Consider the following 20,728-nt stretch of genomic DNA (forward strand, 5'->3'; position numbering starts at 1 on the left):
GACACTAAAAATACGTACGTAAGACCGAAACACGTACTTACAAACAATGACGACAATCGGCCATATTATTTATATTTTAGTTTTACATATTGCCAACTTAACAGGTGTGACCACATAGCAAAGAAGACGAACACATTTTTAATAAACAAAACACGAAATAAATTTTATAATCATAATATCGGCCCAAATATTACTTTTTTTTTTTTTAGTAAATCCGTGCTACAATCGGCGCAACGTTACAATAATAAATTAACGGTAGCGTTATATTTGTGTTACAGAGCGCATGTTTGCGACTGATACGCCACCAATCACGAAATGGCAGTTAAGAAAAAAACTTTGCTCCACTAATTTTAGGAAGTGTAGGTTGGCGAACATGAATTTTTTTTCTGTGTTTGTTTACTCTATTACGTTCGGCGAGATTGCATTTTGTATAATTGTTTGCTATCCAAGTTAAGTGGCAAGTTAAAATTAATTATGAAGTATAAAGTATTTTATAAAGTGTAACTATTCAATACAAATACAAAAGCATGGATTGGTTGGAAGTGCCAGCTTGCGATTGGCCGGCAACGTAACGGCGTTAGTGTTGTAGCAATAATCTTTAAATGTATTATATTTGTTATGGGAACATTTATTGTAATGTTGCGTTAATTCGTTAATTGTAGCACGGCCTTACACTTCCCAAAAGTGAAAGTTTTCAAAAATGTTCTAATGATTGTGTGAAACGTAACCTAACCTTCGTGCCAACAAGCCTAAATTATATTCATTTTTTTATTGACTCGTGAATGCTGCAGGCCGTAGCTAACTCGTTCGGTCCAAAATAAGGTAAATATGTAGTTGAGCGGTATTTGCGAAAAAAAATGTTAAAAACTGAAAATACTTTAATTATATGCTCTTTAAATTCCTCTTTTCATTCAAGCTGGCAGATATAAGAAATTCCAAATACTTTATGAGATATTAAATTTTTTAATTTTCATAGTTGGGCGATATTTGTTAAATAAAATTTAAAAATTCCGAAAATACTTTAATTATATGCTCTTTAAATTCCTCTTTTCATTAAAGCCGGCAGATATAAGAAATTCCAAATACTTTAGGAGATATATCAAATTTTTTAATTTTCATAGTTGGGCAATATTTGTTAAATAAAATTTAAAAATTCAGAAAATACTTTTTTCTATGCTCTATACCTCAATTATTGAATTGTATTATATCAGTTAAGAATTTATTCTAAATGAATTATTTGTATTAATACTTGTATTTTAAATATATTTGATTACGTGGGCCAATCTAAGGACTTTTAGTAGTAAAGTGCAAATATTCAAGCTCGACTTAAGTGTCAAAGATTCAAATAAAAATTCAGACTCGAATCGACTCGACTTGAATTTACGATCTACAAACTCGAATCGACTCGAACTAATTATTGTATAATTCGACTCGACTCGACTCGACTCGACTTAAAAATTTGCAGGTTCGTACATCTCTAAGTTAATATATTAAAAAATGGACTATGATGTAAAAAAGTTTGAAATACATTTTTACTTAAAGATCTTGAAAAGGTCTTGAAATTTGTTCAGCTGGTAATGGTAGTCATCCTATGTATACTTGGAAGTGAGTGACTGTTTAGTGAGCTTCCACTGCATGCTTGTGTGTCTAACTGGATGTGTTGTAAATGCAGGCCTGGGGCTGGCGTACGCGGGCTCGAACCGCGAGGCGGTGCTCAGCCTGCTGACGCCTGTGTTCAGCGACCCCAAGTCCAGCATGGAGGTTGTGGGTGTCGCGGGGCTGGCCTGCGGCATGATCGCCGTCGGCTCCTGCAACCCCGAGGTCACCGGAACCATCGTGCAGACGCTCATGGAGAAGTCTGAAGCCGACCTGCGCGACACTTACGCGAGGTTCCTGCCCCTCGGTCTGGGCCTCTGCTACCTGGGTGCGTTTTGCTCTGGCCCCTGTCCTCTTTTCAGGCTAAGCAATTTATTTAAAAGTACTGTTAACACTAGGGGTGGGCTAATAAAATCCTCAGGTACCATCAAATCTATAGTACATGCTCAAAAGATTTTATATTAGAGAAAAAAGATTGAATGAAAATTATTGGAGGAAAATTAAATTTAAAAATTTAACCCTAAACTCTCTGAAGTCCTATTATCATTCCCAGATGTGTTCTTAACTTGTAGTATGTAATTATTTAAATATAATAACCTATATCGATTTAAGAAGTTTGGTTCGTGAAATGAACTTTTCAATGGTTTAAAGTTTTTAATACCATAGTTAATATCTATTATTTATTTTAATTTATTTCACAATTAAGAACTATATTGTAATTCAAGGGGTAAATTCAAGGTAACTACTCTTTGTGATATGAATCTGAGGTTTAGGTTAAGCAAGAGTGATGTTTGTCTTCTGTATGGGAAAAAAACTTTCCTGTATTTCGTAACACTCCAGACCTCCAACTAGCTCAATAATAGTTTAGATTGCACATATATTAACACTTGAAGAAATGTTGAAAATCTAAGTTCCAAAGAAAAAAAATGTTACTGTCGATGATTGATTACTGAAATAAGGTCTATCAGAGACATATGTACTGATTTTGACTGTATTTTTTTTATACTTCATGATTATTCACAAGTCACATTGGCCCCCATCTTCTGACCACGAAAAAACATAAACATGACGAAAATACAGACGGGTCACACAAAACACCTTTCCTGGCTCAAATAACAAATTTACTGTTTGTTGGTACCGAAAGTTAAAAATTATATACCGTTCTCAAGTACCGTATTTACTCGCATATAGATCGTCATCGCATATATGTCGCACCCATAATTTGAGGTCTTGAATTTGGTATTTAAGATTCCCCCCATATAGGTCGCACCGGTAATTTAATGACGCGAACGGCCGGCGCGCCGTGCACGAAAGAGTTAACGGGTACTGTAAAACTCCGCTACTACGAGAGCTGATAATGGTGTGATATATTGTTGTAACAACAAGTACTCGTAATAACCGAATATAGAAAATTGAAGTTAAGTTAGATTCCTGACTTCTTAAAATGTCTTAATTGTAAACTATAACTCGTAAAAAGTGCTTTGTTTTGAAAAAATGCACAGAATAAAAGTTGTAGTAAATTTAATTACAAATAAAAAAGGCCTGTTTTAATTTTTTATATCTACAGCGGTTTTCGTTTTAAACGTGTGATTGGTCTGACGCGTGAGGAAGTTCCCGACACAGATAAGATAGTGGCTGGGGAAACCATTGCTTCTCCCCTTCCCTTTTTCTACTTGTTTGCCATCCAGGTGCAACATCGCCCTTCGTTTACCATTTTTTGTGTGTTTGATTTCTTGTTGTGAAAATTTGCTTGGTTAATTAACTATGTATGTGTACATTGTAAATAAATTTGCCTGTACCTATATAAACTTCTTTTTCATATTTTAATCAAAATATTGCAAAACAAATTCCTCAACAATTTTAAAAAAATTTTCTTCACATATAGGTCGCACCTCATTCTTTTCCCATCAAATCTGGTAAAATTGCCCCGACCTATATGCGAGTAAATACAGTAAATCCTGTGATTGTTTGCAACTCGCTGTACAATCCTGTGGTTGTTTGGAACTCGCTGTACAATCCTAAGGGTTCTGTCCTCGGAACAAAGACAAAGTTACCTTATCGTTATGGGCTGTTACCAATGACTCAGGCCAAAATTTCTAATTAAAAGTTCCGAAACAAAAAAAGTTAAATGTAAATGGTAGAGCCTTAATAACAGCGGCAAAATTCTCTGCCTCTACCTTTTGTTAAGTTTGATCCTCTTCCAGACATGCGACCTCTCGGTACCTCGTCCAGACACTAACATCCATTGCCCTTCTCTTCCGAGAAAGACAAGGGTGCCCACGTACGTAATTCCTAACAATTTAAAAAAAAAAAAAATGCAAGGAAAAATATCAGTGAATCATGGCATATGGCAGCAGCATTTCAACCTAATCATGAGTCTTTCCCATGCACAGACACTGACTGACCTTCTTTCTCTTACACTTATTCACTGATAAAACCTTTGCATCCATGCCTTCACGAACCAAAGAAAATACAGCAAACAGTACTTACAAAAATATGTGGAAAAACATAAAAACATAACTAAGCGAGTAAACAAACTGGTAAAAAGCACGAAATAATGTAAATTATGATCATGAAACACGTGGCAAACACACATATACTTCTCAAAAAGAATAAATACCGTTTATTTACATGACATTGAAAACCCCCACCAAGTACTAAATATGATCAAAACACTCGATAAATTTTTAATAAACTCTGTTAGATAGTGGGAGGGGTTGTACCCTTTGTTGTTACCATCTTTAATACGTAAGCATGCATTGTATATATCAGCCAACTATTCTGACAGTTAGTTTGTAATATAGGAGTGAAAATAACATATTTTAAGCATTCCAGACATGTAGTTTACCAGTTCACCAGATAAATTAAATTATATTGTTTTTATTTTTAGAAATAGGTGGATAATTTTAAGTGCATTAAACAGTACATAAAGTGTAAGTTTAAAATTTAATAAGTCTCAAGGGAATGAAAACTCATTATATAACAAGAAAGTTTCTTTTTGATTAAGATTGTTTAAATAGTTATATTTCTAGGTCAAATGCCAAATTTTTATAACTTATGAAGGATTAAAACTTAATTGGGAACTTATAAAAGTATTTCACTTATATACTTTACCAATTCAGGTCCCAAAATAAGTATGTACCGTGTTTTCTCGCATAATCGTCGCACATTTTATTCTAAAATCAAGTTTGAAAAGTAGGGTTTGACGATTATGCGAGAAAAAAAATTTTTTGTTAGATAAATTTATTTATGAAAACAAAACCCATTCATGGAAAGTACGTTTATTTAAAAAGTGAAGTTTAAAGGAGCACGCCAAACAATTAAAATAAATAAGTTGTGCAACAAAAACCTTTCTTCAACTTAAATAGAAAAACCAAAACTCTGATGCGAAAGCAAGCCACTTGAATCTGTGACGTGAACTAATGTGTCGTAGTACACACTTGCCACAAAAGAATGCGGGCCATCAAATGTATGTAACTCGGCCGTTGACAGCGTGCATTGCAGGAATCGGCGAGATATCGATATTCAACTACATACTTGTGCGCGCTCTATACAGGAAGCAACATAACCAAACACGAATGATAACAACTAGCGCTTTCTACATTATTGTAAATGGTACATCGTGATGATGCAAACGAATAGATAAAGGTAATAACTAATAACGTTTAAAAAGTCTTTAAAAGAAAATTTGCGTCATACAACTTTGTATTTCCGTTAATTAAATAAGTGATAATGTCCGAATGAAAATTAGTTTTCTACTTTAAAATACATTGTTTTATACGGAAAATATACCTACACAAAGCGCTCACCATCTAATAGCGGGACCAAAAACAACATGCGACGTTTACGCGTGAAGTTTTTTTTTATCCCAATTTTGACGGCCTAAAATATAGGTGCGACGATTATGCAAGTGCGACGATTACGCGATAAAAGAGGGTAGTCAAATTGGTACAAAAGTCACACATAAAGTACAGTGGAAAAAAAGATTAGAAACCATATGAATCTCACTTTTCAGTAAAATTATCTTTGATTGTTCAATGAGCTTGTATTTCATTCAGGTTCTCGTGTTAGATAATATTAAAATTATTTTTCATACATTGTTGCAATGTTTATTGATACATAAAGTTGGTGTCATTTGCATACACACATGCTCATTAGTAAAAAGTTCTCAGTATAAGACATTTTTAATGCTGGTCTGTTTATAACAAACGAAAATACACAAAAAAAAAATTCTTCCCATCTGTCATACTTCATTCCTTGAACCACAGATTATTTTTACTTTGATGTGCTAGTATTTACATTTGTTTATGTAAATACCATATTTACCCACATATGGGTTGCAGACCAAAAGCAGTTGTTATGGTTCCCCCTCCCTGTCTCGTCATTGTGAACTGACACTGTACACAATTATCATGTCTATCTTGACAGGTTTTTGTGATGCAGTTGTGTCCAAACATTGTTTTTGCTTGATGTTTCCTATGCTTACTACTGCAAAATTTTATTCCTGACAAAACTGCTGTAAAGGGCGTGCTTGTTTTTATTGAAGAAACAGACAAAAAAATTTACAAGGAAATAGCCTGCTGTCTTTTCTCTCTTGGGGAAGACGGGGAAGGGAAACATGGGTATAAAATATAACTTTTTTTCTTTGTATTTTTTATTAGATAGTGTTATGACTTATGGGAAAGGGTAAAGAAAGGCCATAAAGGATGAGGAGAGGAAAGACGAAGGACATCAGTGTGATTTCTTACAGAGCTATAAGCTAAGACATGGACCATAAAGACTTCACTTATGTTCTGTTGGAGACATATGGCAGGACTTACATTTGAGGGCAACCCTTCCTGTGAAAATGTTAAGATATTTTTACCCAAAATTAAGGGTGCGACCCATACGAAGGGGCGACCCTTCTGTGGGTAAATACGGAACTAGTTTTAAATAAAGAACTGATATTTAGTGGATGTGATCTTAGTATTTTCACTTGTCTTTAAAACGTGCGGAAGTGTCTGCGATAATGGCCAGGAAATAAATGTCTTTACAAGTAGGTGTGCTGATGCCATATTTAATGAATTTTTTTCTTATTTTGTATTTCTTTCCAAGCCTGAGGCTGACAATTTTGTACATGTTCAGGCCGTCAGGATGCCGTGGAAACCATAATCGCGGCCTTAGAAGTAATTCCAGAGCCATTTAAGTCGATGTCGTCGACACTGGTAGATGTGTGTGCGTATGCTGGGACTGGGGATGTATTGAAGATCCAACAGCTTCTCCATATCTGCAGCGAGCACTACGAGACCTCGGAAAAGGTGATACTCTGTGTACTTCTTCATTTTAATACCTCTGAGCAAACTAATAAGTCCATAAACATTTATATGCTTTACAGTAAAATCTCGTTATAACAAAGTCTTATAAAGCAAGAGATTTTGTTCTTTATACTGAAATTTCTTTAAACTGAAATATCCCAACGTACATATTCTATTCCCATACATACATCTTCACAATCTTCCCCCGTTCTTTCAGTATTGTAGAGAGTGTAGAGGGTCCCAAACCAAACTGCTTGGCCACGTGTGATTTTTTTGGGCCTTTGTTTACTTCCTTCAAGATTTCCATTTTTTTCTTTTAAAGAATACTATTTCCGTTTTTTTTTATCGTCCATGATGATAAAAATTAAACTGAAACTTGGTTAGAAAAATAATAAATGCATAAATAAATACAGCATGTCACTGAAAATCACTGATGGCAACAAAATGTAAACAATCAATAATGGAAACGGAAACCGAACAGACCGAAGACTGAACGATATGTGCAGAAGATGGAAACCATTGAGTAGCTGATATTGCTAGTTTTAGCGGCATCTAGTTTTCCAGTGAGTTAACTTTGTGTAATTTTTTCATAAATGTTGCCGCTATAGAAAAGCCGTTAGCCATATCTCGCCACAAATAAAATAAGTGAAGTGCGCACATCTAAACATACAGTTTCTACTACTAGTAGTGTATTTTTTAAGTCTTTGGCTGTGAGTAAAAGCAGTTGGCCATATCTTGGGTAGAAATAAAAGAAAACAAATGCACATAAAACTTTGCAATGCCGTTTTCAATGTAAATAGACAATAAAATAAAGCCGTTGAATGCTTGAATCATTGAAATTATGCCAAGAGAACGACAGTAAGTAAATATTTTGACGCATAGACTAAATATTCGGTAAATGCGCATGATATTGACGAAGAAAACCGGTAAAATGCTTTCGTTGTAACGAAAATCTATTTCGTAAATTTGAAATATTTTAACCTTGTATGTGTACAGTCATTGGAGGGGAATTTCAAATCATTCGTTAAAGTGAAATTTTCGTTAATGTGAAGTTTGTTATATCGGTATTTTACTGTATATGTGTGGTGTTTTTTTTTTTTTTTATTTATTTATAGATGAATGATTCATGGCAGTTCAATCTGAAGCTTGGAATAAACCAATGTAAGCCAGAGAGAAATATTGAAAGGAGCTGTTTTACAATACACGTCCAAAGAGATTGCTAAAATAAATGATATTTAAAAATTTATTATTCTTATATTTTTCACTTTTAAATGAAAACTTAATGGCTCAACTGGAAGTACACTTGCTCATATCTGACTGTCCACACAGGGTTGCAAGGTGCCTAGCTCATGGGCGAGGAAATAAGTATAGTTAGGTGATGTTTATATCTGTGGTTTGTAGTCCACTATTATTGGAGGTTTTGTTGCTTTAAGAAAGTATATAAAGTTATAACAAACTTTTTTACTTTTCTTTGCCATTGTGTACAGCAGGACTATATATTAATGTGAAGGTTTTGTTTCCAGGAGGATAAGAAGGAAGACCGGAAGGAAAAGAAGGACAAGGAGGATAAGAAAGAGGACAAAAAGGATGACAAAAAGGATGACAAAAAGGAAGAGAAGAAGGATGACAAGAAAGAAGAAAAGGACCTGTCTTCCAAGCAGGCAGTGGCAGTTCTGGGCATTGCCCTCATCGCCATGGGAGAAGAAATAGGCTCAGAGATGGCCTTCAGGACATTTGGTCACTTGGTTAGTGCGGTCCTGTTTCTTTATCAATACATCTACTGTAAAAACTCGTTACAACATGCCTGAAAAAATCACAGTCTTGGTACTTAATCATGAAAGTACTGTATAGTTTATATTGAACTTTAACTAATGTTTGCGGGCAGGTTATCCAAATTTCAGATTAACTGTGGCATGTACTAAAAAAAAAATTAAAAGTAAATTTTTTTTTAATATGTATTCATTAAAGTACACGAACTTTGAAGTCCTTGGTAAAAAAATCCTGACAAGAAAAACATTAAAGCAATGCTAATGTAGCAAATTTTGGATAATTGTTACAATAGCTAAAAGAGAAGCACTAAATTAGTATCTTCTGCATTTCTAAACACTGATATGACAACTCCGTAGCTGTGCACACACGACTTGGCAACGCCATTGCCTTGCAGCGCATGCCACATCACCAACTTATCTCATTCCCTCCACCACGGAAGCCACTTGTTATTGTTGCGGCCCTTGCCTGTTCTTTTGTTATGAGGCTAATTTTCAGTGAATCTAAATATTTTGTTTCAACAATCTCGTATAGTGTGATTCTTATGTAAGTTTTTCACATTTTAGGTAAGAAAAATTTACATTACACTGTGCCGTTGAATATGTACGTAAGTAAATCGCTTATGTTAATGATATAATGACACAAGTCAGTAAATTTGGTTTAATTAAAATATCTCAGCAGTGTGTGTAAGCACCATGTAGGTACTGTTCTGTTACATCTGCCACTCGCCCACCAGCTGGCTGGCTGCAGGCAAGTTTTGTGACTCGAATCTGCGCTAACATCTGGATGGAGGATGGGATAATCTAAAACTAAACCAGCACGCAAGAAAGCTTGTTGCCATATCTCAGGCAGCATTGATTGTTCTCCCTCCCACTTGCTTCATGCTTCATTGTAAATATCAGTGAACAGACACTGTACTCAATCTTCACATGTCCATCTTGACAGGTTTTTTTCACGCTTTCAACTGCAACATTCTATGACAATACTGCAGTCAAAATTGGTGTTTTGAAGTGGGCTATTATATTCCTGCAGCTTCTGCACAAGTTTAGTAACATGCATGCTAGCTTTTATAGAAGCAACTGACAAGGAAGAGTAGTTTGCTGCCCTACCTCTCTTCGAGAAAGGGATTGGTAAAAAAATATATTTTATACAATAGACGGGAAGGAAAAACAACATGGTTATGAAAAACAGAATTCTTTTCCATTGTCTTCTTGTTAGGTAGTGTAGGAAAAGGATGGGCCATAAAGTGTGGATGGGGAGAAGTGAGTTCAGGACAGAGAAGGATTTAGGATCAACTCCATTTCCATAATTCTTGTGTGTCAATAAGCTGAGGCATGGATCACAATGACTTCACTCTTATCTGTGGAACTCTACTGAAGACATGTCACAGGTGCAACCCCTCTGCAGGTAAATAGGGTACATATTTTTCTTTAACATTTTGTGTTGATTGATGTTTTGAATTACCATTGCCCTTTATTACAGTGGCTATTCGAGAGTTGGCTGTTTTTTATTACTGTAGCTCCACTGTTTTTCATTTTGTCAGAAATCTTTGTAATATAGAGGACATCATAAACTAAAGGAAACAGAGAAATCAGTGTAATTGTCAGGAAAGTGTAAATGAGAGAATTGCTACTTTTTTTTGTAGTTACAGCACCGCCAAGTATTAGGTTTTACGTAATTATTTCTGATTTAGACGTCTAGTTGTGGAATCACAGAGTTTATTATTTAGTTTGGAAACAGGAACCTGAGTAGAGACCTGAAAAAAGAAAGGTTATTTTTTCTCAAAAGCAGAGTTATTTTTCACAAAATTCACATCAAAAAGTTAGATTATTTTATTTTTATGTGCACTTTTAATTGACATTTAATTTAAAATAAATTAAACCGTAACATAACAAAATTATATTTTGTAATTTTTTTATTTTATTACATTTAAAACTAGATGTGCATAAAAATTCTAACTGTAATTGTTGGATTTATTTATCAAAAGTCAGCATACTGAACACTTAAATATTGATTTCTTTCTGGTTCTGCCTTCTGTCTGTGACAACTAAGTTGTAGTGACTAAGTAACCATTCACTGTCAACATGTTTTAAAGGTCTACAACTCTACAAACAGCACACAGGACTGGTAGTGCAAACTGATTGTAATTTATACTCAGAGTCAGCCCTTTCAACATATCTCTGTGCTTTTCTGTTGCAAATCTCTTGCACATATTCGTTAAGGGCTTCATAATCCTTGAAAATGTCAAAATGATGAAGTTCGGAAATAGTATTCATTAGTGAAATAACATCTGACTTGTTAAGGATAATGTTCGTTTTGTTGAAACACTTATTTAAAGGCCTTAATACTGGTACAGAAGGGTCATTGTTCAACATCAATATGACTACAGTATTTTTGTGTAGCACATGTTTGTCACTTTTTATGTGCTCGCAGCGGAATTTTGATTTGATTTCTTTCAATCATAGCTCAACATTAGCAGTAGTTACACATTAGTGTAACAGCATCAGATGCATAAACACTGTCACTTTTAAACTCGTCAGCTTGTAGCCTTGCACTAACCACATTTTTTATGTGGAGCAATTAACATTTACATGGCCTATGTTAAAACCACAAGCAGGCAGTTATAAAAAAATAGTTTGGTCACTGCGGCATAAAATACGTTGTTGGGAAAGCAAATGTATAAACAGTAGTAAAGAGTGTGGGGCAAGGAGTATAGAAATAAATGGGGGGTGGGGGGGGGGCAGACTGAAGTGGCTTGTGTGGGTGAAAGGGAAGGGGGCTGCCTTCACAGTATAAACAGAGAGGTGAGGCAGGGAGAAAGATCCTGCGACAGTTTCATTAGTGTGCACTGTCCCCCCTTTCCTTGAAATTCCTAAGTGTAATCCTGTGTCATCTGTCAACCGAGATGACATTTCACAGTCAGTTAAAAAAAAATTTAAACAGCTACAAAAACAGGCATTAGTAGCGCAGTTAAGAGGCAGAGCACTGCAGAGCGTGTGGTTTTTCAACTAAGCTTGTCAAGCTCTCTGTGGGCATTTCAAAGGCCGTAAAGAAAAACAACAATAGTCAAAACAGACTAAGTGATGCAGTTTAGACTCAGAGAGTGTAGTTTGTCAACTAAGCTCTTCCAGCCCTCTGCCTGGTAGGTGACGATGGTGTTGGGGAGAAGAAGTACTAAACATGAGCATAAACATATGTTTCTTTGTGTAAAAAATTAGTGATAAAGACAGAAAAAAAAATTAGAAAATAACTTTTTGATTTCAAATGTCACAATTCTCAATATTTTTTGAGTTTATTGCGATCACAATTTTTTTAGGTCCTTATTAATGAGTAATGACACATCAGAAATATTGTGTGTGGTCATCGTGCCAAACGATATATCTTGCGTATATAGCCGATCGGCTGTTCACTGCATATATATCATAATAATTCTGGTAAAAATACATTTTTTTTAAACCTTCTCATTTTAAAAGTTGTGCTATAAAAACATAATTTACCCTTAAAGAGATTCACATATCCAGGTATGAACATTAGTTTAAATCCTGATACTAAGGTTTTCTTTTGTTCAGTGTTAAGTGGTTTTTTTTTTAGACCTTTGTACTTTTAAACTATTAGATGGATGGATTAGCTCATTTTTGTTTGAATGGGTTACTTATTTTGTAGAGTCTAGTGTTTGATATGAATTTATCGCATTTGCTTTACATGTATTTAATTGTATGAATAAATATGGATTAGTGATAGGTGTGTCTGGAAGTTGGAAGCACTGTAGTTATTGTCTTTTGAAATTGACAAAAGCTTGTTTTAACTTGCAAGTGACAAACGAATAGAAAACAGGCATGCTGAGTGTTTGTTTTGCTTTGCGCAGTTGCGGTATTGTGAACCTGTCATCAGACGTGCCGTGCCATTGGCTCTTGGCCTCATCTCGGTGTCCAACCCCAAACTCAACATCCTGGACACGCTCAGCAAGTTCTCGCATGACAGCGATGCTGAAGTGGCCCACAATGCTATCTTCGCAATGGGGCTCGTCGGTGCGGGAACCAATAATGCGAGGTAACTTTTTTGTTAGCTTTTTCATTGAAGTCTGCAGACTTATCAATACCAATAATTAGTCATGTATATGATTTTGCAATTTGGATACTGCAAACCACCAGGGCTGTGGTTTTTTTGAACTGCTATGGGCTACTTGTGAAATTTAAAATTTTATACTCTTGCTCAATTCCTAGCAGTTTAAGAAGCTGTAGAAAGTACCTCAAAAATTAATGTTTGCAATCATACAAAATATAATTTGAATTTATATATTACCTGCATAAACACAGATTACACATTTAAACTTACATTCATGTGAAGTAAAAAATATAGTTAGAGTGGTATCAAACAATCTAGATGTAGAACAAAATATAAAAATAAGCATTATTTTTCGTTTTGATTTATTGCAAACAATTTTTAAATTCCAATATTATGAATTTCAGCTTAATTTAAAATAATTAAAATAGTATTGCTTTTAAACTTGTTACCATTTAGACCTCACTGACTATCTCTGATCTGAATTGCACATTCGTAACCACTTTAAAATTTTTGGCACAAAAACTATATTTAAGTTCCCAAAAAAATATTACTGTTGATGATTGATTACTGAAATAAATTTTCTCGGACAACCGTCATTAATTTTAACTGTTTTTATTATTTTTGACCAAAAATTCAGACTGTCACAAGTCTGCCATTTTCCAACCACAACACTTTTCCAGATTATACACAAAACATTAAAAAGGTTATTGCTTCAAGAAAACAATTTACTTTGAAATGATACCAAAATGTCTGCCAAACAAAGATAATTTATGACTGAAATTACTTCCTGTGATTGTACAAGAACACCTGGTACAAGCCAAGGACTCTGTCCATAGAACGCTGACTAAAAACAAATTTCAAAGTTGTGGCCTAACACCGAATACTATAAGCAACAAATTCTAAACAAAATGCCCGAAAATGTTTTTAAATCACCGCTGTCCAGACTGCAGCCATGAAATTTGCTTCAACTCACTGCATTATTATTAATGAGTGGGCCTGTGTGAATATTCAAATTTTGGAATATGAATACTAATAATTAACTATTCGTATTCAATTTGACCTTGAACACTAACACTTGGAAATAACGAATATTCGTTTGCTTACGAATACTTGACATAGCATACCTTGTGAGTTTGTCATATACCAACGTTCATTGCTGAAATTAAGTCATATGTGCGATATATTTACCCTTTTTTGATGTATAATGGGACTTCATAATCAAAATCATGAGCAATAAGCAACATTTTAAACATGCAAAAGGTATTCCAAGTTTTTTTTCCCACTAATGACTTGCTAAGCAGTAACAGAAAAAATTTTGTAAACAAATCAGAGCGTGGCATATTTGTCATTTAAAACTTGACGATAAAATATCATTTGTATTTTTTTCTTCACATGAACCATAAGAGGGAAAAATAGACAAAAGTCAACAACCATGGACTACAACACTACAAAACATTGTCACTCCATTGTGATGGGCATTAAATTACGTAATCATCATAGTTTCAACAGCATATAAATCGTCCACTCGATCTAACACCATGTGATACAGTAGCAGCTTACTTGCTGTGAGTATCTATGACAAAACAGATGTTGCTACTAGAGATGGGCAGAACGATTCTTTTTACCGAATCAATTAATTTGAATTGGTTCCGTGTAATGATTCGTTCAAAAGATTTGTTCTTTTCGTTCGTGTGTGGCTCTTATAACACATTTACCCTTTGGAGTATTAGTTACATCTTTGCGCCTGGCTGGTTATCGTAATCTGCTTGGCTCAGATAGCTGAAATTCCAGATGTCTAGCTGTATACCGACTTGTTACAAAAATATTGACTGTTGATTGCTGAAGATGTTTCCTGCAGTGATAACTATACAATTTGGAAGTATTTGCATACATAATCGCATTGATAATGATTCCTTTATACTCGTGCCCAAGCACGATCACCCCTGGTAACGTCGCGGTGGGAAGCCATGGTGTACCTGGGTTTTTCGTGGCAGGTTGATTGTGTGATGGTCATTGTAAGCAAATCATAACCCACATTCCTAGACCTGAGTGGGAAATTTTTTTCAAGTGAAAAATTCAGACACTGCCGAAAATCAAAGTTTGTACCTAACGTCTAGCCAGGAGCTCTATACACTGAGTTAAACATGTTGGACATTTTTACTTTAGATAATTACATATTAGCAAGTGTTTGCAAACTTACATCAATATTTATATAAGTTCAACATTTTATGACGATTTGAATATTATATTTTTGTCTAAAATAGAAACCACTGTTAAATAAACTTTTTTCACGTGTTATTTATGTTTATATATTTATAATTATTAACCCAGAAATGGTAAGTGTGGTTCATTTTATTGTTGTTACTTTCCTTGTTATTTTTAGTTTACATGGTTTGTTATTTTTTCATTTCCAAAGTTTGTGTATGTGAAAAATAAATTTTAAACTACTACTTGTATTTTATTTTATCAAGTACATATTGTTTGCTCTTGTGCATACACACGCTCACGCAGTGATTACTGATAACTCTTGACTCCTTACCTTACGTCATGATTCATTTCATGAACGAATCAGACTGGCCACATGACTAGTTTTCGTCTTGTTCTTTTGCAGTTTCGTTCTTCTGACTCGTGTTCAGCTTTTAAGGAATCGACAATCAAAGAACAAATTCTTTACATCATGAACAATTCACATGATTTTGTTCCCTCAAAGATTCGTTGGTTTTGAACGAATCGTTCACGAACGACACATATAAAAAAGCGTAAATAACGGTTTAAGATTCCAGATTAAATTAGTAAAAATTATTTTTATAATACAGTATTGCTAAACTAAAATACAATTTACCTGTTTGCTGTTAACAACGAAAACTCGTGAATAACTAGGGTTTAAATATGTACTTATGGGCTCATTTTATTTTGGGAATAAAGTATTTTAAAAAAAATTGTGAAACGTGTAACATCGTAGATTACAGCCTTCCTATGCAATTCATTAATAATAATTTGTTATAAATTTTTTTGTCATATTTCGGGTTACTTGTAAAGTTTTTACTTTTAAAAGTTATTGTAAACGTAATTCTCCGGGTTTATTGTTTTTATTTTTTAAAATTCATAAATTTATATTTCAAGTATTTTTTTGCTGGCTTCTTTGTGTGGGAAGGCATGCTGACGTGATTATCCTTCATTTTTTCCACGGCCGAGGCTTTGTTTCACACGCTAGGCGTGTGAGTCACGGTCACGGGAGTGAGAGAGAGAGACAAAATCGCTGCGTCGTGGGAACAGAAGTAAGCATTTCGTGGACGCTTCTGTTGCTATGCGCCGTGATCGGCTGAAAATTACGTCAGCGAGCCCAGAACACTGCCCTCACAAAGGGAAGGAAGGCTGTAAATTCAGTCATTGTCTGAGCACCGTGCCGAGAGGTCGTGGTCGGGCGATGGCTCGTATCTTTTAGCAATGTTATATTGAACTACAACTTAGCGGCTACGGTCCGAGCGACGCCAAACAACTTTTTTTTTTTTTAAATTTAAATAAATTATACATTTTTGACCGTAGTTGTAGGCGAAGCCCACAGCGAGGCGACAAAGTGTTTTGTCCAGCCGTCGCTGCCCCGGAACTTATCCGGGCAATATAATGTAATTTGTATTAAGTCTACGTGTTTTTTTCCTTTATGGAGGTACCGGTTAAATTTTTGTTGTGTGCTCTGTTGTGCTAAATATTTTGTGACTTTTAAATGAATAATTAAAACCAGGTAATACATCGAACATTGTTTATTAATTTCTTCTTTCTTTGTGACCTGAAACCTGTATGTTCCACTCATCACCTAATTTGAGCTAGCCGGAGGTGGTGAGTGGTGATAAACGGATTGCATTGAATTTCACAGTATTTTACCATTTGTGAAAATTTTCTGAATAAACATGTGGAGTAGCAGATTCTGAAAAATAAGGCAATTAGGAACTGATATGAAAGGTTGGTTTGTTTGTTTGGTTAGGTTAGGTTAGGTTAGGTTAGGTTAGGTTAGGTTAGGTTAGGTTAGGTTAGGTTAGGTTAAAATGGTTAGCTGCATAATTAAAAATTCAATGTTTTATTTCATAATTTAAATATTTTAACAAACATTTTCCATATATTTATTGTATATGACTTAACCTGACTTTTCACTTTGTATTATTTATCTAATTTTTCCAGAAGTTGGTTACATGATGTGAAAAAAAAATTTTTTTTAGGGGGATTCTAACTATTGTTACACATCAGTGATAACAGAGTGAACAGTAAACCTAAACTCTGCTATCATTTTGTCACACTTCACTCTCTCTTGATGACTTGTCTAACGGGTGGATCTTTTAGTTTCAAAAGGCTAATGAATGATTTTGTCTAGATATAAGTACCTCTATGTTTATTTAACTTTTAATTACTTTTACATTAAAATAAATTTGATAAATTGACAAATGTATTAAGATTATGCTGTTATATTAACATGGATTTAAAATTACATTATCTAAAGAATGGGCTGGCCCTAATTAAAAAGTTACCATTAATAATTAAAATATAATCAGAAACAATAAACAGGTTCATTATTAACAATCCCAGTACACTTAGAGCGATTAAAGTCCCGATAAAAAAATTCCTGGTGTTCCGATCTTTTCAACGTTGTGATATAATGTTATTCTGAAGATATAAAAAAAACTGAAGGACTGGAGGTTTGACAATTGCTGGCCGAAGTTGAGCTGCTAATGAGGCGTCAGGGCGCCTTAAGTCGTCCTCATTGCTGGAGGATGGACTCGTGGGTGGTGTTCTTAGGTCAGGTCCGCATCCGGCCCTTGGACCATGTCATACAGGGAGATGGCTTCCAGCGTCAGCCAGGCTGCGGAGCTCGCGAAAACGCAGTTGTCGCGGACGTTTCCATGATTCCAAAAAAAATATATATATAAAAATATTATAAAGTATAATTGTCGAAGCATTACTACTTCTACGAGGTATGCAGACTGACTAATAATTACTAAATACTACAGTTGTAGGGAGCATATCCCCTGTCTAGCTGATTACATCTTTAAACGACGACCGGAGTGAGGTCTTGATGTGCTGCTTTCCGGTGATGCTATGTGGTCAGTCTGCTGTCGCGGCGCGAAGTCTGTTTGGGCCGGCAGCGACTCGTTATTAAAAGACGACCGGAAGGTTCCGAAGATTTCCGAGGGAGAGGTCGAGAAATACTAACATTGATATCTCGAAGTTGGTGGTACTGGCCGATGTCAATGCAATCTACCGAGGGGTGTCCGAAACTAGGAGAGATTGACTCACACGAGGCGACTTCTATTGCATTGGGCTTATGGAGGGGACTAGTGCAGCTCTCTGGTGGCTTGGAAATGAACTACGGAGCACTGTTTGTTGCGTGAGGCGCCAGGTGGCAGACGTTTAGCAGGCGTTCAAACACCCAGGGGAAATAATCGCAACTCTGCCTCTAGAGGTGACAGGCGGTACATTTTGAGACTGGAGTCATGGTTTTGAGACAGGCAGGGGTTATTGGCCGGCCAGTGAACTGGCCCTGGTTCCCATGAAAGGCTGGAGAGAGGTGGTGGGGTGGAACTGCGCTGCTGTGGGAAATTAAGCCAGCGACGTGCCGAAACGTAAGTTAAGACGAGCCGCGGGTGTGTCTGAAATCGCTCGCATAAGGTTGGCTCTCAGATCCTAACTGCTCTTATACCTTGCAGGGCATAGCACTTCTTGTCACGGCTCGGAGAGGAATTACAGGCGACGTACGTGTAACAAAGCGGGGATAAGACGATAGCACATGCTGGGTCATTAGATGGTAGGCAAAATTATATTCATGCTGGGAACGATTGGGGAGACAGGTCTGACAAAGATTAAACGGGAGTGTACAGGAGGCGGAAAAAGTTTAAGTTCTTGAACCAAAAGAATGACTGGCGACATTATTTTTTCAAAAATTCAAATTTAGAATGTTGCCAAAAATACTAATTGGCGGCACACTATCATTCTTACTATTCAAATTCAATATTTGTATGTGCAAATAATTTGATATTCATATTCTGTTCAAACTAAAAAAACTGATATTCGCCCTGGCCTACTATTTACATTTCAAATTTATGTTTATAATTTGATATTCTCATTAAAACATATCAATGTTCGAATATTTGGCAAAACCGTCAATCTGGCATGTAGTGCTGTGTAGTCCCAAACATGCGGGATAAAATACCTTTCACTGTATAGGTTAGCAAGCTTATCAGTCTGTAGCTCCATTCATTTATTGATACTTTTATATGAGTACACATCTACTCGGGAGTGTACTTACAGACAGATTTCCAGGACTTGGCGGTGTGTGCGCAGGCTGGCGGCCATGCTGCGGCAGTTGGCCCAGTACCACGCCAAGGACCCCAACAACCTGTTCATGGTGCGCATCGCTCAGGGGCTGACGCATCTGGGGAAAGGCACGCTCACGCTCTGCCCCTACCATAGTGACCGTCAGCTTCTCAGCCCCGTCGCGCTCGCTGGCCTGCTGGCCACCCTCGTCTCCTTCCTCGACGTCAAGAACAGTGAGTGGCGACGCTACCTTTTGTTCATACTTGCTCAGCGAACCCTCTTGAGAAGTAACCGACGTTCTGATGTTCATGACGGTTCTTGGGCATGATACAAGCTCAGAGTTTTAGTCTGTCATTCGGTACTCCTACTGTATTCTAGCAGAAGTTTTAATTTATCTAAAAAATATATTTTTGCTCACATTGCATGCAATTGCTGACTATTCTGAGATGTATGACTAAAAGGAACAAATTTTTTGCTTTTTAATTATGTTTAAAGGAGAATAGTTTTACTAAAAAAAAAATTGAATTAATACTAAAGAACTGTTGAAAATGTTGTCAGTCTCATTAATTTGTTAATATTTTTATTTTCCTTGTCTTGAAAGTAACATTTCTTACTAAAAAAAATTTTTGAATGGGTTCAGTTATAATTTACTATTGACACTTAACACACTGACATATGGACCTACAGTAGTAGTCGTAGGCGAAGTTGGCGACTTCTCACACATACTATTTTCACTGATATTTTGCAAAAATTTTCATAACTTCAGGGGGTGGGGGATATCTATATTCTACCCTATCTCCCTCCCCCCAACCCCTTGCATCTGTCACTGCTAGTACATACTACCAAGTGGAAAATTGCAGCTTATTCCATGTGCTGTGTGATCGGTACTGAGAATTCTAGCTTGTTCGGTTTTATGTTCTGTGGGTACTGCTGCAGTGGCGGATCCAGGATTTTGGTTTGGGAGGGGCTTGACCCAGCTGAGGCTAGGCTTTTTCAAGGCAAACACTAAAACAATAGTGGACCTAGATGCTTTTGGAGGGGGCTTGAGCCCCTTAGCCCCCCCTCTGGATCCGCTACTGTACTGCTGCAGTAGTAGACTTCTTCCTGCCACGGAGTGGATTTTAGCTGGTTAGGCTGCAGGTGTTGACGGGCAGATTTTCCCTCAATATATTCCTTCCTCAGCTGTAGTTGGTACTTGATACTAAGTTGTGTACAAAAGAATTATGATTTTGTCACATTTAAGTTGTTCAATCGTTCTATGTAAACTTATGTTTTTTGTTGAGGTTTTTGTGTTAAATTACCAGAACTTGAATTTAAATTGAGTTATTTGATACTCAATTTGACTTTTCAAATTGAATAATATTTTGAATTATTCATTGCTAATACATACAGCATGAGAGACTCATTCACAAAAAATTTTAATGAAAAAAATGTGACATGTATGAAGCCAAAAAGATTTATTCAGAATTTGCCATTGGTTTTCTGTATTGTAGTAATAATGGTTTTTTTATGTTACAAATATTCTGTGATTATTATGTATATGTGCCTCTCTTTCCTATTTTACTGTTTTTTCTAATTTTTTCTCGAAATCCTGGCAAGTGTGAAAAACATAAATTCACTGTACCATTTTTACTCTCGGGGGTTGTTCTTGCATCTGGTCGCACTTATAATTTAGAACATAAAAATCTAACATTTTCACTGGA

At 35.7% G+C, this 20,728-nt stretch overlaps 1 protein-coding gene across 1 annotated transcript in view; it reads left to right on the forward strand.

The window, feature by feature from the left end:
* LOC134542609 (26S proteasome non-ATPase regulatory subunit 2) overlaps positions 1–20,728 on the forward strand; it is an 85,421-nt gene that overhangs the window by 34,142 nt on the left and 30,551 nt on the right. Inside the window, exons 10-14 of the mRNA XM_063386991.1 lie at positions 1,673–1,924; positions 6,721–6,893; positions 8,414–8,635; positions 12,523–12,707; positions 19,053–19,258. Of these exons, the coding sequence (XP_063243061.1) occupies positions 1,673–1,924; positions 6,721–6,893; positions 8,414–8,635; positions 12,523–12,707; positions 19,053–19,258 (1,038 nt within the window). The remainder of the gene's footprint in view (positions 1–1,672; positions 1,925–6,720; positions 6,894–8,413; positions 8,636–12,522; positions 12,708–19,052; positions 19,259–20,728) is intronic.

This window comes from Bacillus rossius, chromosome 1, assembly GCF_032445375.1.
Source record: "Bacillus rossius redtenbacheri isolate Brsri chromosome 1, Brsri_v3, whole genome shotgun sequence".
In the NCBI taxonomy this organism is placed as follows: Eukaryota; Metazoa; Arthropoda; class Insecta; order Phasmatodea; family Bacillidae; genus Bacillus; species Bacillus rossius.